The 22611-nt window shown below is 39.5% G+C and overlaps 5 protein-coding genes across 5 annotated transcripts; all 5 read right to left on the bottom strand.

Moving 5' to 3' along the window:
• Positions 1–118: 118 nt before the first annotated feature.
• LOC135077117 (uncharacterized) lies at positions 119–4400 on the bottom strand. The gene is made up of 2 exons (XM_063971683.1): positions 993–4400; positions 119–142 (listed from the first exon to the last, which is right to left on the bottom strand). Exons 1-2 carry the CDS (start codon positions 4398–4400, stop codon positions 119–121), a joined length of 3432 nt encoding a protein of 1143 aa, XP_063827753.1.
• Positions 4401–5070: 670 nt separating this feature from the next.
• LOC135087891 (pancreatic lipase-related protein 2-like) lies at positions 5071–7359 on the bottom strand. Its single transcript, XM_063982739.1, has 6 exons — positions 7251–7359; positions 7103–7154; positions 6630–6778; positions 6069–6314; positions 5513–5861; positions 5071–5202 (listed from the first exon to the last, which is right to left on the bottom strand). Exons 1-6 carry the CDS (start codon positions 7297–7299, stop codon positions 5148–5150), a joined length of 900 nt encoding a protein of 299 aa, XP_063838809.1. The 5' UTR covers positions 7300–7359; the 3' UTR covers positions 5071–5147.
• A 1076-nt stretch (positions 7360–8435) lies between these two features.
• On the bottom strand, positions 8436–11178 carry LOC135087900 (pancreatic triacylglycerol lipase-like). Its single transcript, XM_063982752.1, has 6 exons — positions 11068–11178; positions 10770–10821; positions 10232–10380; positions 9274–9516; positions 8830–9178; positions 8436–8560 (listed from the first exon to the last, which is right to left on the bottom strand). Exons 1-6 carry the CDS (start codon positions 11114–11116, stop codon positions 8506–8508), a joined length of 897 nt encoding a protein of 298 aa, XP_063838822.1. The 5' UTR covers positions 11117–11178; the 3' UTR covers positions 8436–8505.
• A 1822-nt stretch (positions 11179–13000) lies between these two features.
• LOC135075324 (pancreatic triacylglycerol lipase-like) lies at positions 13001–14958 on the bottom strand. The gene is made up of 6 exons (XM_063969740.1): positions 14866–14958; positions 14719–14770; positions 14416–14561; positions 14016–14258; positions 13434–13782; positions 13001–13132 (listed from the first exon to the last, which is right to left on the bottom strand). Exons 1-6 carry the CDS (start codon positions 14912–14914, stop codon positions 13075–13077), a joined length of 897 nt encoding a protein of 298 aa, XP_063825810.1. The 5' UTR covers positions 14915–14958; the 3' UTR covers positions 13001–13074.
• Positions 14959–15874: 916 nt separating this feature from the next.
• LOC135075314 (sodium-coupled monocarboxylate transporter 1-like) lies at positions 15875–21632 on the bottom strand. The gene is made up of 14 exons (XM_063969732.1): positions 21303–21632; positions 20691–20850; positions 20361–20426; positions 20186–20237; positions 20041–20108; positions 19779–19933; positions 18936–19076; positions 18478–18586; positions 18302–18411; positions 17863–18005; positions 17430–17557; positions 16976–17148; positions 16246–16471; positions 15875–16020 (listed from the first exon to the last, which is right to left on the bottom strand). The coding sequence occupies exons 1-14, from the start codon at positions 21509–21511 to the stop codon at positions 15952–15954; spliced, it is 1809 nt and encodes a 602-aa protein (XP_063825802.1). The 5' UTR covers positions 21512–21632; the 3' UTR covers positions 15875–15951.
• Between the last annotated feature and the right edge of the window lie 979 nt (positions 21633–22611).

Raw genomic sequence — 22611 nt, 5'->3', positions numbered from 1 at the left:
CGTCGTGGCTTTTACACAGAATTACTAAGTAAAAGATAACAAATGCTCATTTATAGGGCAATGCAACTCACGGGTAAGCAAAAACCGACTTTAGGTATATTAGTTTCAATGTTGATTTTTACCTGAGGCACACGTGCTCGCCCTTATCACATAAAAACTTTTTTCTCTTACTAACTTCAACCTCCAAGATATCTTAACGCAAGACCGGCAAGACTAATTAATTTACGCCCGTATTCACAAACGAGCAGCAAATCGAACGCACAGCGTTGAATAGAGCTCTGTGATTGGTTCGAGTGTGACCCTGTGCGTCCGCGCGCCCTGTGAGACCTCATAGTACCTAATGTTCGTGAATACGGGCGTTAGTCTCATAGTCGAAATTGTATTTTTTTCTGTAGGTAGCATTGGTGCATACTTACGTAATTTTAGATTATAAAATCAAGCCCCTTAATGCAAAATAAAAACGACATAAGATTTACAAAAAATATACCTCCTTTGAAAAAGATTTCAATTTTGATGATAATAAACCAAGGCAATTCTTGAAGAGGACAAATTGTTGCCTTTGTTAATTTGTAAGCTTTTTTCTTGTCATGCAGAAATGTCAACATAAAACAGTCCTTTGCATCAACCAACTACATTGTTATATTTTAATTTATATCTCTTTATTCATTTTATTTCTTATTTTTAATATTTTTTTTACAATGTAAATTATAAAAAAAAACTAAAAATACATTATAAAAAAAAAAAACTTAAAAATAGTTAATCCGCTGGTAGCGGAGCAGGGCCCAAGCTACCGGTGGTCAGGGTCACAGGCTGAGGAACCTCCGGACAATGCGTGCCGTGCTGAGGATCACCGCCTTTTGAATCTGACCCTTGAGCCAACCATCTAGCGAGAGCTTCTTTAGATGTTGGTCGAAGCTCTTCGCTATTAGCCCGTTCGCCGAGACAACTATCGGGACAATGATCGTCGAGTCAACATCCCACATGGCGGTCACCTCGTGGGCCAAGTCAAGGTATTTGCTTTGTTTTTCCTTCTCGGCCTTCACGAGGTTTTCGTCATGCGGGATGGTGATGTCAACGAGCACTGCCCGACGTTGGGATCGATCAACCACCACAATATCAGGTTTATTACAGACAATAGTCCTGTCTGTGATGATAGACCGATCCCAATAGAGCAATGCATGACCATTTTCAAGAACTGGCACCGGCTGGTACTGGTAATATGGCGACTCAGATTCAAGAAGGCCGTACTGAAGAGCAAGTTGCTGATGGATGATTCTGGCTACTAGATTATGCCTGTGCAAATACTCACCGTTAGCAAGATGCGAACAACCAGAAATTATATGCCTGAGTGACTCTCCGGGACGGTGGCATGCTCGACAAATGTCGACCGTACCGTCCTTCAAGATATATTTTCGGTAGTTGTTCGTCATCATTACCTCGTCAGCAATTGCACAAGCAAAACCCTCGGTTTCCCCGAAGAGGTCACCGAAGCGTAGCCAGTTCACCGAGGCGAGGAGGTCCACATCGGGACCTGTTAGGGCCCGATAGAACCTCCCGTGCAGCTCCTTGCTCTTCCATACGTCCTTCCGATCCGCGACGCTCAGCACCTTTGGCTTGCGCCAGTTCTCGTTCGCCAAGGAGAGCGGCGTGAGGCCTTTGTCAACTGCCACAACATCGCGATGCATTCCGCACTCATTTGTAAGGAAATAATCCCTGAGACTGCACACTTCACGGTTGTGGAGGTTCTTGGCATTTAGAAAGCCTCGACCTCCCCACTTCCGTGGAATGTAAAGTCTCATTACAGATGAGCGCGGATGTAACATGCGATGCTGTGTAAGCTGCTGACGTACCTTCCTATCCAGGGCGTCAAGCTCGGTCTGAGTCCATCTTAGTATGCCGAAGGAGTATATTAGTAGAGGCATCACCCAACCGTTGAAAGCTCTTGCTTTGTTGCCGCCAGACAAAAGGCTATTAAGAACTTTTGTCAGTCGGCTACAAAAGCGTTCTTTCACCGATTTTTTGATGTCTTCTACCGATATACCTAACGATTCTGACATACCAAGATACTTATAGGTCTCAGTTTCGGAGAGAGATTTGAGTGTCATTGTCTCAGAAAGTTGTAAATTCGGAGAATTCACAACTTTTCCCCGCTCTACATGTAAGACCGCACACTTGTCTACACCGAACTCCATCCTGATGGCGTTGCTAAATACCTGTGTGGTTTTTAGCAAATTCACCAGGTCTTGTCGTTTTGGTGCGAACAACTTGAGATCATCCATGTAGAGCAGGTGACTAATGACCTCACCCCCTCTTCGAAGCCGATAACCAAGCCCTGAATCCTTTAACAGAGTGCTAAGAGGATTCAGTGCTAGGCAGAACCATAAGGGACTCAAACTGTCACCCTGGAAAATGCCTCGCTCAATCCTTATGAAGTTCAATGGATCAGGAGACCTCTCACCACCACCTGGCTGCCGAAGGACTGTAGTCCACTGCCCCATGCATGAGCGTAAAAAGGATCTCAGAGTTGCATCAACCTTATACAACTCTAAAATCCTCTCCAGCCATGAATGAGGCACCGAATCATAGGCCTTCTTATAGTCAATCCAGGCAGCAGAGAGAGCTTTCCTGCTCCGCCGAACTTGTTGGCTAATGGTCATGTCTATGAGGAGGAGCTCTTTAGTACCACGAGACCCAACCTTACATCCATTCTGAGCAGGGGCCAAAATATTGTTCGCGACAATATGTGTGTTAATTTTTGTGGTCAGAATAGATGTAAGGAGCTTGTAGATGGTAGGCAAGCATGTGATTGGTCTGTAATTTTTTGGGTCCATGGTACTACCAGATTTGTAGAGCAAGGTGGTGACACCGGTAGTCATGAAGGCTGGAAGGGACCCGAGCTCGAGGGCTTCTTGAAATTGTGTTGCTAAGCGGTCATGTGAGCATCGAATCCATTTAATCCAAAAGTTGTGCAATCCGTCCGGTCCAGGGCTCTTCCAGTTCTGGGCCGTACTGATTGCACTACTAACGTCTTCGGGATCTATAACAATAGACCCCATAGATTCGATGGACTCACATTCACGCTCAATTACACGCATCCAATCACCCTCCGTATGTTCAACGGGCATCGACCAAATGCCACGCCAGAAATCAATCATGGTATTGACATCTGGTAGCTGCCCGTCGCTCACACGTTGATCAGATCCCTCCCATCTCCGGTACACCCTCCTCTGGTCACTTTGAAAGACGCGATTTTGCCAGTATCTGTTCACGCGTTCTTTATAGCGACGAATACGGTTTGCCCATGCATAGACTTTTTGCTTTAGGTAGTCAATGCGTTCTGTGACACATGCCATGTAGTCCTGAGGTAGAACGCCAGTCCCAGCAAAGGCTTGTGCCACAAAACGCATGACTCGGGGGCGGTTATTGCCCCGTCTAAAACAGATTAGCTTTGCAATGAGAGTTCTGAATGCATTAATACGCCGCTCGATCCGTATTTGCCACGCGGGTGTCATCCCGGCAGGACGCGCTGCTCTGTCCGAGTCCGGGAACTGGACACCAGCAACACGACAAACCGCAATGGCACCACAATATAGGATCGAGTGGGTATCAAATAAATTTGCACTAGTCTGCATATATGGAATTAACAATGCATTCAGAGCTCCCATTAACGCCAAATTACGTCTATGAGTGGGCAAACGCGGTAGTCGAGGCCTAGAATCTGACGTGAACCGATACTGACCAATAGCGTCCTCCAAAGCCCTCCTCAATCGCTCACTCACCTGGTTACTTACACTACTCGGCAAATCCCCCTCATCAACACCAGAGGCTACCCCCGCCGCTTGTGGTGTCGATGGCGACACCGTAGGCGACGCCGGGGCAGGGGGCTCCGACATCAAGAGGGGGGTTGTCCGAGCAGGCATCGCCTCCAGGCGGAGTCGATCAAGTACAGACTGGTCCAACAGCCTGCACCGTTGAATAGCCCGCACTTGATCCGATAATCGTTGGGCAGAAACGGTGATGGTCGGCTCAAGGTTCTGAAACAAAGGTAGGATCCGATCACGATACGCAGTCAGGACGGTTCCCCCTTCTGTAGCCCCATAATAGGCGCGCATGCAGTTCTCATTCATGGTTTGAGTCCATCGCATGCGGCGCACTACACCACCGGTAGCGGGGGCCATGCGCGAGGCAGGTTGCCTCGCTGACCCCAAGCGTGCCGGCAGCGGCGGACGTCCCCGTCGCGCAGGTCGTGGTGGCGGCGGCGGCGTCGCTGGCCCGTCTTCGCCGCTCGACGCGCCCGTGGCGGGGGGAGTCACGAACTCCTCTCCCGATGAAGAGCACGAGGACGATGACGAGGACAGGGCCCGAGGCGGTCGTGGTGGTGGGCGTGCGCGTAGTATCATAATCTGTCAGTTGATGAGGTTGACGTAACACATTATTCCGGTGTTGTATTCAACAAAGGTAATGTTCCACAAGCATCCCTTCCTCCTCGTCTCTTTCTCTTGCATCGCCAGCTCATTATCACTGATAATAACAGACCGATTCGAAGTATTCAGGGATATGTCACTTTGGTCCATCTTGCCTATTACACGAACACAATAACTGTCTATTGGATATATTGATATTAATCTGCACAAACATAAATAAACTAAGAAATGACACAGCGCAAACAATATTTTAATAGTAAAATGTCCATATTTCCATAAAATGATTAAGGATAATTTGGAAACATGACATTACCGGGTGACAGATTTTTTTTTATATTTTTAGCCGTAGTTACTGAGTAAATATAAAACAGGTTTGGTTTTTTAATGGTTTTTTTCTTAAATCAGGTAAGGAAAAAACAGTATATTTTTTCTTTTTTTCTTAATTCAGGTTCAAATTCTTTATTAAATAAATAATAACGGGGTCCCAAATACATACTCTCAATATTACGTACTTAGCTCGTGTTTTCAAAACACTGTTTGGTTTATTAATGAATTCGTCAATAATACTTATTTCAAATTTAATTTAAAACATTGAGACTCAATTAGTTAAAGATTTTTTACATCTACAGTTTTAAAAAAATAAACAAACATGCTTCAGTTTTATTTCACAAATAAATAAGTAATAAAGAAACGTTTTATTTCACAGTGCTGATTTATGTGGTCTTAGCCTTGGGCGAATGGTGGAAATATGTTTGTGCTGAAGGTGTAGATTCCGGTGCTGAAACAAAAAAAAAATCAATATAACAGAAACAAATACAATATTAGTATAGTTTCCACCAAAGCGGAGAAGAGAGGAGACGAAAGATTTGTTAACCAATCTTTGCTCAACTTCAGTTCGGAAATCTGATTAGTTATTCAAAACACATCTCTCATCTCCTTTTCTTACTAGTTTGGTGCAAACCGAACTTTAACTGGAGAAAATCTGCTTAGAAAAGTTTTCTCGTAGCTACAATCGTTAAGGTATCTCATTTTTAATTATATCAGTCTCGGAAATCCACCCTGGAGCTGGTGAACTTTGATATATTTACCTAGTCTTAGTTTCAGTTCCACCAAAGATTGCGTCTTTGTCTCCAGAGCATGACATCGTGATGGCTTGGTCATAGCTGTCGCATTTGGTTCCAACAAACTTGGCCCCGTTGGTGATTTCGCTGGTGAGGGACTCAGCGTAGAATGCATAGGCGTAGGTGTGGGAGCAGCTGACGTCAGTAGCACAGCCAGGCTGGAACGAGCCTCCATTAGGGTAAAAGTCGAGGTCACCCAAGGGATGGTCGTAGCCGAGGATCCCAGCCGTGGTGTGGAGGACTTCCACAAGAGTGGCGTCGTCGGGGTTCAGACGCTCGGGGTGGTGAGTCCAGCCTACCAGAGACGGGTCCAGAGCTGAAAATATAAAATGCGATTTCAGAAATCTATGACGTATATAAGTATTTATGTTATCAACAAAAGGTATGTTTTAACTACAAACTTTAAAATTTTCTTAGAATAAGTCAATAAAGATTTGAGAAGATCTGTTCAAACTTCAAAGAACACTAAATACCTAAACTAAAAATAAAAATAAATTAAAGCTATTCAACACGATCCACATACCAAAGATATGGGGAACATTGCCATTAATGAGTCTTGCAGCAATTCCTGCAACGTGGGCACCCAAGCCGTGTCCGACAAAACGGATCTGGTTGACGTCATAGCTTAACTCCGCTATGATGACGTCATTGATGAAGTTCGCGATGATTCGGCCGCACTGAGGCGCTTGGGATAGGCCTTCAGAGTACATGGAGGAGCCAGGACTCCAGTCCACAGCGAATATGTTCACATCTTCACGGGCCAGGTGGTCTGCAATAAAAAAAGGTTATTTAGGTAAGATTTTTTTATATGTTTAACTTATCTGATCTGAAATGAGACGTGAAGACTTATGTCAACGTTATTATGGGTGTATTTTGTAAACAAAAAGTGCTTCTGTGACTACGGTCATACGTCATAAATGGCGGTGATGATTACAGATGTGTACTTTGTGGTACCTACTCAAGAGAAAAAAAGTCCCGCAGTATTTCACCAATAGCACATTTAATATTTATTTAGTTACATTTCGACAGCTGAGTTAATATTCGTGCTTCGAGAAGCGTCATATCTCCCCATGATTCGACTCACCTCTCACTATGAAGGCTGCGAAATTACCACCGACACCCTGACCGCTGGTGTGGATGCTGATGATCGTGGGCAGCATTGGGTTATATACGGTAGAGTTCAGCAGGGAAGCGAAAGTTGGCAGCACTGGTCTGCTCTCTTGGGGATTTTGCCTGAAAAATTATAAAAAATAATAAATATCAAATAACGAAGCTAGTGTTCCCAATTTGATTTATAGCAATCGTCGTTAACTCACGCCCGTATTCACTAACGATGCTTGCTTAAGTGAAGCAGCAAATCGAACGCACAGCGTTGAACTCTGTGATTGGTTCGTGTGTCACCCTATGCGTCCACGCGCACTCTGAGACCTTTGAGTTTGTGATTTTTGTTTATGTAAAAAATATTTGACAGAATTCAGTGCAACCTTCTGTTTCTCTGTGGTAATTTATTTTAACATCTGTTCTGATCTTAACGAAAAATAAAGGTAGAAAACTTACCGTGTAAATAAGTGAAACACTACATCCCCGGGCTGTAAGCTGTGTCCTGAGGCTGGAATCGAAAACAACGAAACGTAAGTGAAACGTATTTTATAGTATCGGAAAATATTTTATTTATGTTTAATAGTATTGTAACTATATTTTTTACCTGCAATTGCAACACTCAAGACCAAAAGATACTTCAATGTAGCATGCATTATATCAAACCACTGACTGACTAAAGAGTACCATCGGCGAGTTCCCAAATTGTATTTTATAATAACTTGTATTTTATTATCATAAGAATAATGATTTCCGAGTATACATCATAATCCGTTAAAGATAACGTATTCAGCCAATCGAAGTGTCCTAACTAATTACGTAGGTATTGTCTTTAGCTCCATGTAGATCATGATCTGAAAAATCCCCAGATAATTAAACAATTTCCCGCGTAATTGATATTACTTTTTTAAAAAGCTCGATAATTTTATTGACACAGCACGATTTAAAAATTTCGTCTTAGCCTAAGGGGGCGGGGTTCACCTCCTAACTAGTCTAAATAAAGTCCCGAAATCAGAAATTGTGTTCCAGGCATTTCCCTCTACTACACCGAAGTTAAAGAATTCATTGACTGGACTATTATAAATATCTCCAATTAAAAAAAAACTTAATACTGGCTGCATCGCATGAACTGGCTGCGAACCTTAATTTATGAAAAAAATTGTGTTGCTCGTCATCGAAGCTGATTTGATTTTATCCGGGAGTTTTGCGCGGGAAACGCAATGACAGTAAATACTCTAATTTCTAAAACGTTTTTACTCGCAACTGTGGTGAAATATTTTCAATAATGTACAATTGGAAAAACAATGAAGGAAGGAAGGAAGGAAGGAAGGAAGGTAAGTGAAAGAAAAGTCCTACTAGTTTAAATTAATAATGTGAAAGTTTATGAAGATGTTTTTTTTATAATCTTTATTACGTGATTTAGATACATTTGACATAGAGCATGAGACTCAGGAAAAAGCGTAAAATAGTTTTTATCTCGCTTACCAAAATTCACGCAAAAGCTAATAAATAACGAGCTCCTATCTGAATCAGATATTCCCGTAACTATAGCTTAATTCATTACAGGCTTGAAGCAGCCATCATCTAAAGGTGGAGCTTCAATGAAACCCAACGTTATGAAGATGACGGCCAGTAATAATAACCTAATCGAAACGTCAAGAAAATACAGAAAGGTAAATACGCTCTTACTATTAGTTATTTAGGTATTATACTCTTATTAAGGGAGGACAAAGGGAAGCTTATCGTAACCAAAGATCTGTATTGTAACTTAATTTAATCCACACAAACAAAAAATATAGATTCAATTTTATTTCACAAAGTATTGCAGAAACATTTCATTTCACGAGGATGATGAAATTTGTTTAGTTCTGGGCGAATGGTGGGATAAAATTCGTGCTAAAGGTGTAGATCCCGGAGCTGAAAAGAAAGAAACAATTATGTTATTTTTATTTAATATCACAAGATAAAATATAAGTCTATCATCATAATTGGTCCACTGTCATGTAGTTAGATTACTACTAATTAATCAATAACCAATTTTCTGCACGTCCATAAACGCGAACGCGTATTTCAATTAAAAAAGCAGTAAGAACTATAGGTAATTTTATAGTTGTTGACCTGAAAACTTTAATCAATAGTCTAAAATAGGTCCTAAAAATAATTTTCAAAGAACTTGTCATATTTACCTAGTCTTAGTTTCAGTTCCACCGAAGATGGCGTCTCTTGCTCCAGAGCATGACATCGTGATGGCCTGTTCATAACTGTCGCATTTAGTTCCAACAAACTTGGCCCCGTTGGTGAGTTCGCTGGTGAGGGACTCGGCATAGAACGCATAGGCGTAGGTGTGGGAACAGCTGACGTCAGTAGCACAGCCAGGCTGGAACGAGCCTCCATTAGGGTAGAAGTCGAGGTCACCCAAGGGATAGTCGTAGCCGAGGATCCCAGCCGTGGTGTGGAGGACTTCCACAAGAGTGGCGTCGTCGGGGTTAAGACGCTCGGGGTGGTGAGTCCAGCCAACCAGAGACGGGTCCAGCGCTGAAAATACAAAACGTTGTCATTATTTCTTTTAATATAGGTCAAGTACCTACTTGGAGGTACGAAACTGATATTTAATTAAGGCCTTTACGTACCAAAGATATGGGGAACATTGCCAGTAATCTGTCTTGCGGCAATTCCGGCGACGTGGGCTCCCAAACCATGTCCGACAATGCGGATCTGGTTGACGTTGTAGCTCAATTGCCTGATGATATCATTGATAAAGTTAGCGATGATCTGACCACACTGAGGTGCCTGAGAAAGACCCTCGGAGTACATGGAGGCACCGTTACTCCAGTCCACTGCGAATACGTTCACATCTTCACGGGTCAGATGGTCTGCAATCAAAATAAAGACAATGTTATTTAGGTAAGATTTTTTATATTATTTATCTTCTACTTAACAAGGATTATTTACGTTTAAATTCACATTTCTTTAACTTTATTTTAAGCTGTTCTATGTATTATTGCTATTAAAGCGCTTTTTCTTGAAAACAAATTCAGTTTAAAATTGTAAACGAAAAATTATCTAGTGATATAAGATCGCAGATAATACGACAGAGTATATTACAAATATTTCTTGTGCATGACCATATCAGATAATCACGATCGTCATAATTAATCCAAAGATAAAAAATGTACCTAAACATTCCAAAGATGATCTGAACAGTCTCTAAACCTCATCGCTTCCCAATAGTTTCTCTCGAAATTTCCACAGACAGCGATATGTTCTAGGTTCTACCTTAAAGCATGACACATGCTAGTTGGTTGCCATCTTGGTTAAAAAAAAACAATTGTGGAACCATCTCTAAGAGCGCTTTCACACTAGGGCGTTAGCAGCGCGAAAGCAGCGCGGAAGCGGCGTTTTTATATTGTGAAGGCATGCATCCGCTGTCACATAGTATGAAATTTTGCGGCAGCGCCTCTGTCCCGCGTTTGTCGCGCTGCTAAATCGCCTAAATGTGAAAGCGCTCTTAATACATAATTTAATTATTTTGACGATTTTGAACTACCTAAATGAAAAATTTCTTTAATTATTTCTTTCAAAACTAACCTCGCACGATGAAGGCTCCAAAGTTGCTGCCGACTCCTTCACCACTGGTGTGGATGCTGATGACCGTGGGTCTTGCAGGGTTGTACACACCAGAGTTCAGCAGAGAATTGAAATTGGGCAGCACTGGTACACTTACTGATGGGTTAGCCCTGAAAAACCAAAAATCAACCAAATCTATCCATTCTTGGGTTAGGTTTAAAACGACGTAGAAAATTAAGTTAAAATAAATGCTTCTACTCGTATTGAGAAGAGTATAGATTGATAAATCTCAAGACCATAAACCTGCTTAAGCTGGAAGACTCTACTCTTTACTATCCGCTATCACTCTACGCTGATGATCTACAAGAACTATTCTATATAATCCGCCACTTTAAATTTTGATTCTCTGAGAAACACTTTCACCATTAACTACCTACCTACTTAACGTATGTAATATTAATATTATGTTATATTCACAGTATTATATTATTTGTGATTTCACCATAGAAATAAATAAATAACGAAATATTTTAACTCTAAGCAAAACAGGAGGTCTTACCGTGTAAATAAGTGTAATACTACATCCGCTGGGCCCAAACTATGGCTTGAGGCTGGAATCGAAAATAACAAAATGTAATAAAAGAAAGAAAGAAAGAAAAACATTTATTTGGTACCAAAAAATTAAACAATAAGTACAATCAACTTAAAAAGCAAAATACATTGTACCAAATTGGTCTCTGCTCAGTATGATGTCATAACGTACTGAAGAGCACGTTAGAGCCTAAGGCCACTAAATCAATCTTAATTATTTCGTATGTATCGAAAATGTATTATTGTTTTTTAGAAGTTGTATTTACCTGCAATTGCAACGCTCAAGATCACAATACACTTCAATGCAGCGTACATTTTAAGCAACCACCGAGTACTATCGGCAATTTCCAAATTTTACTCTTTATATAAACCTTTGTTTATTATCTTAACAATCATAATTTATGTCTGAGCATACTTAATCCAGACAAACATATTTATCAATCCAGCCAATAGAAGTGTTCGATTGGAAGTTAAGCATTTCCGTAGCTCTTTAAAGATTATGATCCGAAAATCCTTTGATAAACATTTTTTCTCACATAATTGATACTATATTTGATAACAAACTGTATGAATAGAAATGACGCATTTAAATGGTGCTGACATTTTTGTGAATAAATAATAAGAAATGTAGGTTAGTAGGGCTAAAAACTATTAATATCTAGTAGTAGTTTGGGGCTAGAGGCGCACTGTAAAATGTCCAAGGATATTTATTTATTTATTACTAGCGGCCGCCGGCGACTTCGTACGCGTGGATCCCGTTTTACCCCCTTCATCTATCTTACGCGGTTTAGATTTTTTCATACAAATGTTTTTTCCGCTAACTCCCGTTCCCTTGGGAATTTTGCAATATCCTGTTGTAACTAAGCTTTAAGTTTACTAAGGTACCTGCATGCCAAATTTCAAGCGTCTAACTTAAGCGGTTTAGATTTTTCATACAAAAAAATTTCCCGCTAATTCCCGTTCCCGTGGGAATTCCTAAGTATACTATAACCTGCCCAGGAGTATGAAGAATAATTGTACCAAGTTTCGTTAAAATCCGTCGAGTAGTTTTTGTTTCTATAAGGAACATACAGACGGACAGACAGACAGACATACAAAAAATTTACTGATTGCATTTTTAGCATCAGTATCGATCACTAATCACCCCCTGATAGTTATTTTGAAAATATATTTAATGTACAGAATTGACCTCTCTACAGATTTATTATAAGTATAGATTATTTATTGTACGGACTAAAAAGTAACTTAAGCCTGCACTTCAAATGCCTAAAATAAGGTATGGTGTACCTTCACCTAGATCTGTTCGCAAAGGTAGAGTTGATGGTATCTAGGCTCAATAAATAAATAATAATAAATAAATAAATATCCTTGAATATCAATAATAGTGACAGAACTATTTCCACTTATCGTGCAACACTATACAACTCCTATATGTAGACCTCCATCCAAGGAAATCGAACCAATAAGGTGAGGTGGTTGGTAGAGCAGTGTGAGGTAGAGAGGCTAAGGTAGATAATAATAATTCATTGCATCCGTAATGTTACAAGAGGTGGACAAAAATAAAAGGATAATGCCATTTTCAGCGACTAAATAGGTATTTGGTGCATTTTAATACAATGTAAAGCACTTAATAATGTTGTCGTAAGTGCACAATGCGTAGGACGTAGGTAGACGAAACTATGTAGTATCGAATAAAATGTCAATTCTCGGAGTAAGGTTGTCTAAGGTTCTACTCTCACAAAACACCCTATATGTATAAGCTTAAGATAGTTATCATGTGTATGACCGGTTAAATATACTCAGATACTCATTTTACAATGATAAAGAAATATCTTGAAATTAATTAGACGTCATTTCCATTATTTATCCAATTGAAAAAACCCAGAAAAACCGGATGTTTCACCAAAATAATTTCAACAATAACATCCTCCTACTTTATACATTATCATTAAACTATACAGATTGATTGCATCTATTATAATACTTATAATTTATTCTCAAGCAATCAATTAGTTTGGATAGATAAATGAAACGTAAATCGAACTCAAGTAATATAGCAAAATTGTCAATAGAGATTTGATGTATTTACTTGAATTACATCTACTAGTATCAAGCTCAAGAGAATACCTAATTATTTTACTTATTTTACTTTTCCGTGACAGCAGCGTTGTATGATGAAATTTAAAAAAAAAACTAAAGTTGCATTAAGTTTTTTATTTAACAAACTTTTATAAATAGTTTTATTACATAAAAGTGATCATAACAATATGGTTTTAATTCGTGGCGAAAGGTGGAGAAGCGTTGGTGGTGAAGGTGTAGATTCCAGAGCCACTGAAACAAAAAACATAATTACACATTAACAAATAATTAAACCAATATTTTTTTATTAATTTATTACTTATATAAACCATAGCCTTTTCATCCCAATTCGACTAATATAAATAACTCAGCAGCTGGTAGGATACTTTATAAAGCTAACTACTTAAACGTATAAGAAATGCCATATAGATTGTTAGTTGCAGCAAGGGTTTTAGGAACACAAAATTAAATGCGGCAGCGTAGGACTGGTCGTTGTGGAAACTCATTAGCATTGGAAGACGTTAATCCTAACGAAAGACCGAAATACAGTTACCTAGTCTTAGATGCAGTTCCACCGAAGGTTACGTCTCTCGCTCCAGAGCAAGACAACGTGATAGCCTGGCTATAACTGTCGCATTTAGTTCCAATGAATTTGGCTCCACCATTGATTTGGCTGGTGAGGGACTCTGCGTAGAAAGCGTACGAGTAGGTGTGAGAGCAGCTGACGTCAGTAGCACAGCCAGGCTGGAATGAGCCTCCATTGGGGTAGAAGTCGAGGTCACCCAAAGGATGGTCGTAGCCGAGGAGACCAGCTGTGGTGTGGAGGACTTCCACAACAGTCGCGTCGTCGGGGTTAAGACGCTCGGGGTGGTGAGTCCAGCCGACCAGAGATGGGTCCAAAGCTAAAACAAAACCGAAAGGTAAATGAAAAACACGAGCAGTTACTATGCAGCACAATTTTGATTTAAAAAGGAAACATTCTTTACGTTGCATCAAGATAGTCAACAAATATGGAACAGCATTAAAATTTAACTAAAAAGCATATATTATGGAAAATCTGGCGAAAAGTTGATATTGAGATTAGATTTGAGTATTCAGGCGTACTCGCCTATGAATCTGTAAAATTTTCACGTACCAATAATATGCGGAACAATGCCATTAACGTTTCTTGCGGCGATACCAGCGACGTGTCCTCCTAAGCCGTGCCCGACTATGCGGATCTGGTTAACATTGTAGTTCAACTCTGATATGATCAAGTTTATGAAGTCGGCGATAATACGGCCGCACTGAGGTGCCTGGGAGAGTCCTTCGGTGTATACAGAAGCACCGCGGCTCCAGTCAATAGCGAATAGATTCACATCTTCAGCAGATAGGTGAGCTGCAAGTAAAAAAGTAACGATAACAGTGTTTAATATTGTAGACTCTACATTCTTTAGAGATATACTTTGCAGAAATGTTATGATAATTTTCCGTCTTAAAATTCTCCAAACACTTCTTTTACATCAGCAAATAATTGTCAACATCGGTGCCCTCACCTTGCACAAAAAAGGCTCCAAAGTTGCTACCGACTCCCTGGCCGTGCGTGTGGATACCGATGACCGTGCGCTTCGTCCGGTCGAAAACTGAAGAGTCTATTTCAGATGCAATTGGCCTTACTGGCATGCTCACTTGTGGGTTATTGCTGGAAAAGTTAAAAGTGTTTCACGACTTACTTTGCCTGGATTTCACCTACTATGACCACATTGGACATTATTCACGAGTTTCGTCATATCATACTTCTAATCTACCATTTTTGACAGCACATAAAAGATCTTAAAAATAACAAAACCTTAACTTACCGTGTGAATAAGTGAAACTCTATATCATCCGGTCCTAAGCTGTGGCCTGAGGCTGTAATCAATATAACAATCAACGCACTTGTGTAATTTCTTCGACATGTTTTAAAGTATATCGATAATTTCATTCACATAGCTTCAGTAACCTACCTGCAAAAGCAGTACTCAAGACAAAAAGACACTTTACTAGAGCGTACATTTTGTCAATATGAACTGATTCCGCTGTCTTTTACTTTATTTATAACGTGTTAACTATAAATTTTTTTGAGTATTTAATTCAAGCACCCGCAGTTATCAATTTGACCAATAAATTGGGTGCAAATTGTGATTACCAGTAGACTAATTTTACCAACTACAATAAAACCTTAATCTTAACCTTCGTTCCAAAATTAGAACCTTACAAGATTATTTAATATTTGAGTAACATTCTTACCTCTTTCGGTTTTTGTAGCTCTACTTACCTACTTACTTTTTTTTTTTGGTACTTACACATAGTAGTTAGGTATCTGAGCGACTAAAGAACAATAATTAAAAATATCAAATTCAAAGTCGCGTAGGTACTGCGTTAAACTGCGTGCGCACCACACTTAAATGGATGCTTTATGAAGATGATCTTAGCAGTAAATTAAAATTTCAAGTAAATGATTTGGTATTGGTACTTCTAATAATAAAACCCCGTGTACTATAGTGACCAAAGTTTGGTCAATTTCAATGTCAGGTTCAGACACCTAACTGCCTACATGCACCGCTCGCCATAATAAAGATATCAATTCCAGTAGCGAGAATAGATTATAACGATAATGCTACAATACGAGCATTACCTCAGTTATCAATGTCTCATAAATTTTGATTAAAATAGATAAAAATGTTATGACGTTGTCTAGAAACATCCTGATATTGTTTACGCGGCTTTGGGCGAATATGACTTAATAATACCTACTCGTACGTAGGTAAAGTTACTCCGGGGAGAAAAGGAGTTATGAGATGTTAAAACCAAAGTCGATTGATTCAAAGGAACTATGTACTTACCAACAATTCCAGACATAGACCAACACTAATAACATTAATTACTTCGTCGGGGAATATAATTTGTACTTTTGGATCTGGTAAACAGTCAAAATACGACAAAGGATTACTATCTATCTTATTAATAAAAAAATCAAAACACGTCATGTTTATTGTGTATTTTTCTAAAAAATAAACAAATAGTGATACTCTAGTGTTTAGATCTATAACTCAGCTTATCTCTTGGCATTCATTTATTGGCTTCATATTTATTGAGGTAGCATTAACTTGGCAGGCTTCCTGAAACAATAGTGTGTTATTAGTCAATAGACATTGATATAAAACCATATAAAATCAATGTAGAACTTAATGCGGAGTAAAAGTCACGTATTTACTATTATCGTAGGAATTAATATACTTGCCCCGGGCTCGGTCAACACGTGATACAGCTGCCCCGACGCATATCATGACTACTGCTCCCGCTAGTACTGTACTACATGTAGGAAGTAATGTGGTAAAACTTACTTTGTTTTGTCCATAAGCCCTAATATAAGGCTCCTCAGAAGGGTGTGGAGGTTCTCTGTACAACCGCCTCAACTGTGGCGCTAGGAGTTTGGGCGCGGGAGGCACGTATGCTTTGCCCCGAACTCGGTTCAGGCGGGACACAGCTGCCCCGACGCATATCGTGACCACTGCCCCCGCTAGAGTGTACCACATGTAGGACACTCTCAGTAACGGATTTACGTCATCGCTGAAAATATTTTTTTAGCTTAATGCTTCAACCACACTAATGCGTGCAGATCGCCATAGCCGGCGCGATCACAGCGCGATCATAGGCTAATGACAGGTCGCGTGAACTGTCATGGGTCGCGTGACCTGTCATTGGCCTATGATCACGCCGGCAATGGCGATCTGCCCCCCTAGACAAAACGCACTTTTTGATCGAATCGAAAATCGAATCCGTCAAAACTCCATACAAAAAAGGGGCTTTTCGACCACTTTTCGACTGGTTTGCGATTATAATTTGCACTTTGTCTAGACCCACTGCACACGTTGGTGTGGTTGAAGCTTTACTCTCGGGCTTTTCGTTTGTGCCAGTATTAGGAAACAAGTCATTAATTAGTGGCAAAACACGAAGTCAAATCCACATTTACCAGAGCAAGTAGAATTGCTTAGATACGTTATTAAATACTGATGTTTTGTGTGTATTAAATAATAATCCTGTAGTAAAGTTGATGATAGGTAAATCACTCACTTTGCATCCGGAGATGGAGGTACAGCATCACTGACAGTGAAGTTGTACTGGCAGCCTGATACAGTGAGGTCCTTATGTGGATGGGTGATGCGACCCCGAGCGATGGCCATCTGTGCGGTGAGACACCACCAAGACATGGTCGCTAAGCCACTTACCCCGCCCACTAAGGCACCCTAAAAAGTATGCAGCAGAGTAATTTGTATGCAAGTATAAATAACACATTTATGAACTTGTGTGCACATTTAATTTGTGATACTTTTTATGGCATAAAGAGTTTATTTTCAAAGACGAAAATGTCCTACGAATGCTTAAATGCTATAGGAGCAAGATCGCGATCCTTTCTCTCAATCATTGTTTTAATGTACTTATTGTAAATATAATGGAAGACCTTGAAAGAGGCCTTTGTCCAGCAGTTGGCTGAAACGAACGAACGAACGAACTATAATGTACTTACAGTGGCATCGACCCAAGGCATCAATATGCCCATGGTAAAGACCCCGAGCTGCGGGCCCATTGTCATTGCCTCTAGGGTCATGGTCAGTTGCAGTATTGTTCCCATTTTCTCTACTATGAACACTAGCCCTGAAATGCAACCAAGTTAAAGATAAACCTGTTTAGAAGAATTTAATATGATCTAAAGTAAAAAATCATCTTCAAATGCAGGACATCCATGAGTTTACAATTGCTTCAACTTACAAAAGCACCGCTTGCCAATACATTCAAGAACTAATATTCTTTCCCAGAAAAATGTGCCCAGTATCAGTTGCCTTTTCATTTTCCCAGCCAAATGGGCCTACTTACTTTTTCTGTCTTCTTATAAACGAGCTATTCGTTTAGGAAATAAAGCAATTAGATCTAAGTGTTAACAACAAATAGGTATTATTTACCTACACAAAGTGTGCCTAGGAGTACAACGACGCCTCTCATGAGCCAGTTGGCTTGACGATCAGATAATTCTTTCTTGAAGAACGGCTTGTAGAAGTCCTCTAACACAACAGCTGACATGGAGTTCAAACTTGTTGATAGGGAACTGCAAGAATTTGCGAACTATACATTTCAATCATCTTAATTAAGATGGATAAAGTATTGTGTGAGTAACAAAGAACTCAACAAAAGGATGTCAAAAGTGACTGACTTTGGGCTAGTCTGAAAAGTGCCCAGATTATTTTCCCAAAGCAGTGGTAAGGGTTAATGTTGAAAATATTATCTCGAGAATTGCAACAGAGCTTTTAAAACCCTAAATTGCTGAGATTAACGAATTTCGGAATTTCTAGAAATAGGCAATATCTACTGAAATTGGATATTACACTAATATTATAATATTACCTCAACGCAGCACTGAAGATTCCAGCCACAAAGACACCAGGTAGACCAGGAATTTCACCTAGTACATCCATTACGAGCAGCGGTAAAAGCTGATCTTTAGCTTTGGCTAGCTGAAAGTAAGCAAGTTTCATAATCATCATCCCAAAACACATAGAAAATTACAAAATCTAACTTACCTTTGTCTGCAATGGGTCGCAGTCGTAAAATCGGGCGTAGATCAATAAGCCACAGTATAGACAGAAGCAGTACAATATTGATATGCCAATGCAGAACAGGATCACAGCACTGCAATATACAAAGTTACATTATACAACAACAACCTAGCAGAAGACCAGAAAGAAAACATGTCACTAGAAGAAGAATATATCATGATATCCGCTTATCCCAGTCCAATGCTAGACATTAAGCCCCTTAGAAACACTACAATTTTATCTTCCGCTGTTTTCATCCAGCTGCAGTTAGGTATCTGCTTGAAGTCCTGAGAAAATGGTCTCATCTAATCAAAAATTTAATAGCTGGTAAAAGTAGTACAGGGCAGCGCAGGACCGGTTGTTGTGGAAATCCTTGGGGGAGGCCTTTGTCCAGCAGTGGACGTCATTTGGCTGAAACGAACATCTTAGTAAAACAAACAAACCATTTGGCCCCACGAAGCGTCGGCAATGCGAGATACCGTTGCACCATCGTCTGGTTGACTGAATTCGCCTGGAGCCAGTACACCAGTCCTCCCACCACCAAACTCCAGATCGTATGCCTGGCCATTGGGTTCGGATCCCAGCTAAAACAGTTTGAATTTTATTGCATCCCAAAACTATGTCCTATTAGCTTAACGTTTAAGACATGATTGTGCGATTGCTCTATCAAATCAACGAATATTAAGAGTGGCATAAAGTCCGAGCCGAGATTGTTAGCCGAGATACACATAAGTACATAATTTTGAGAAAGTCAAGTTTATGCAGTGAATTAATAACACTAACGAACCACCTATAGTGGGCAGTATAAGTACACTTGTAACGTGATGTAACGTGTCGTTACATAGTGTTATTGTATGTAAAGCTTATTAGACTAGTTACACCTGTCTATCTTCATTACAATGTAGAGCGTAGGTTTATAAACAAATCGCAGTTATGCCATCAGATAGGATACCTATTATTTCTATTTTAGCTCGGTGTAGGCGACTTAATAGTGATACCTACACACGTGTTATGCTAGAAGAATAACATATTAGGAAGAAAGAAATAGGTAGAACATTTATTACAATGTTCCATAGTAACTACAAAGACAAAACGTACATAAAAAGACATGTAGCACATAATAACATAAGAAAAGAAAAACAAAAGTGTGCTGAACAGTGCCACCTTGTCGCAATAGCAATGGCCATTGTAAGGGGATACCTCTCAGCATAATATGCCGTGACCCACGGTGACAAAGGCCACGACACTGGTTTTCAGTATGCCCCATCTTTAAATCTGTATCTTACTTGGGAAGCTCTATTCGATCGCTATCCATATTCCGTTGCCACACGACCCCTATGCCCCCAACATCAATGGTTCCTTTGATGGCCACTAAAGCCATGGCACCGAACATGGCTGTGATTTGGATCACGTCTGTCCATACCACGGCTTGGAGACCACCCTGGAAGAGAGAAACTTTCAGTTTTCAAACTCTTGTTTGAATTCAGATATTCTTCTAGATATGAACTTCAATTATTGAAGTATTTACGGTGACATAATGTTACTCACAGCACTGGTATAAAATATGCAGACGATACACACAATGGGTGTTATTACATGAATATCCACTCCAGTAACTGTAACAAAGAGCAAATGTTTGAAATATTTCGAAGTAAAATATTTCACCTAATACTTTATTAAAAGTATGACGTACCTTGATTAAAAGCCAAAGCTGGAACATAAATTACTATTGGCAGCCAGCCTATCTAAAAAATACAAGAACGATTTCATTCTTTTCATAAATGCTAGCTACTGTATTTATATGATCTAAAGGTCAAAGTCACGGAACAGTTTATGTGTGTGTAAGCTTAATTAAATTAACAACTTACCAAAGTAAATGCAAATAAAATCGATCCAAAAAGTCGCACCCTGTTATCAAATCTCATCGATAAGTACTGAAAGAAAAAAGGTTAACTTCATTATTAGCATGATTAGTCTAACTTGACCTACTTTAAAATTGTAGCGTCGGTTTTGTGATTCAATTCCTAATCATAAAAAAGAAGAGTAAGTATATTTAATTATTGGAAAATAATCGCCAAACATCGAATTAATAAGTATTACAATATTAAGGATAAGATAACATTTTTCTCAAAATCGATATTATCTTAAAATATTAATGCGATATGCAAAACCAGTAATAAAACGTGCAACGTAATCACCTCGTAATTAGACGTAATCTTCAGCTCGTGAAAAACAGGCAAATAAACTTGCGTCATAACGAAGGACATGAGGAATATTCCTCCCATTATGAATGCGTACTGGGTGCCGTACATGTAAACCTCGGTAGGGGAACCCAACAAAGTTATTCCAGACACAAAACTGCAAATAAGAAAAGACATTCTTTAGTTTAAAAAAAAATGCTGTAGAGCAAAGGATTCTGGATTCTTTTAAAAACTTTTCACTTCTGAAAATCCTAATAATCTTTTTTCAATTATTTGTTATTGTTCACAACAAATCGGCTCAGGAAAATTCCACTGAAAATTGAGTATAGAAAGCATATTATTATCTATAATGTTTGTTATGTATGTGGCTGTTTAGCCGAGTGGTCCGCTTTTCAGACTACAGAATATGGGGAGGTAAGGGGTTCGAATTATCTGTTTCCTTTCACAATCACTTTGGTATGATTGTTAGAAATTGACTATTTAAATTTAAGAGTTGTAGGGTCTACTAATAATAATTATTTTCATTGCATTGTAGGTATGTATTGAGTTGATAATTTTTCCAAGAACATCTCTCGTTGACCAAATCATACTCGGACATCGTGAACTCACCTTGCTACGAGGGACATAGCAACCGGAACTACCTTCATGTTCCTACCGCCGAGAAGGTAATCATTCTGCGTGGTCTGCTTCTTCATGAAACCCCAGTACACTCCCACAACCGCACTGATGGCCAACATGAACACAAACACCACATAGTCCACCCAGGAGAACGTTTGCATTCTATGCACCATCTCGCTCACCTCCCCTGACTCCCCCATTTTGCTTTGTTAGCACCGATATATCATAACTTGAAACGTGAGGCGTCGCCTAAGAGGCACCCAGAGTTCGAATGACCATGCTACGAGCTAGCTCAATCTGTACAATGAAACAATTACGATAACTCGCAATTTAAAAGAGGATGTTGCGAGATCCCCCTCAATGCTACGAATCGGGAACTGACTAATGCTTGAGTGCTTGGAAATGTTCGTAGTTGATAAACAAGCACTGCATTTTGCATGACACTATGCATTCATACAGGATAATTTGACTATTCTAAAATATTTGACTCAGGATATGCCTCAAAATATCTTGATATAACGTGAAGGTCTCATCTCGCGAGACCAGGAAGGAAAACGACTCTAGCTGGCAATCAGTTGACCATCCATTTGATGATAAGTGGCTTAAATGTTTCCAATTTTGAATAGCATTGCTCAAGGTAACAATTTCCGAGACAATTATATTCTGTCGTAGATAAAGTACCCAATCCATGGGAGAGGTAGACCGTACGTAGATTAAAAAATTTCCAAAAGTTTTCGTCGCGTCGTCATAATCAAAACATCGGTTGTGGGAAATGAAGACTAATCGAAAGTAAATTTTCGAGGAGTTTTGGTAAGGTCATGTGTGATGTACGTTACATTGGAGTTCGTTATCCAGTCAAAACGCCTGGTAGTCAAATCTGCGGAAAAATACATACGAGTAGTGCTGTATAGACTTTCGAACAAAATTATGATTACCTACTTATTTCTTTAATCTAATTCGTATTTGTTGTCTTTACAGCTGCATACACATAGTAGCGTAATTTATGATTACGCGGTCGTAATCATAAATTTTATAATAAACGCTACTGTAGGATTATAGTAGGTACATACAATACGTTTATTTTTAATAAGTAATACCTACTTACTTAGTACCTAAATAATTGCAATCTGTGAATTCTGAGAGGTTTATCAAATCTCACAATCAGTCACAAAATGTTAGGTAGGTACTTAAGTAAGTATGTAAAAGTAATTTCTTGTAGAGAAAGAGACCTACACAAATGGCTCCCATCCTTGCTGGATGGTAGTGATGTTTGGAAAGAATTTGGCTGGTATTGCACTCG

The sequence above is a fragment of the Ostrinia nubilalis genome, chromosome 1 (genome assembly GCF_963855985.1).
Source record: "Ostrinia nubilalis chromosome 1, ilOstNubi1.1, whole genome shotgun sequence".
NCBI classification, from domain to species: domain Eukaryota; kingdom Metazoa; phylum Arthropoda; class Insecta; order Lepidoptera; family Crambidae; genus Ostrinia; species Ostrinia nubilalis.
Note: the sequence above shows the minus strand (reverse complement) of the source record. Positions and strands in the feature narration are given on the sequence as shown.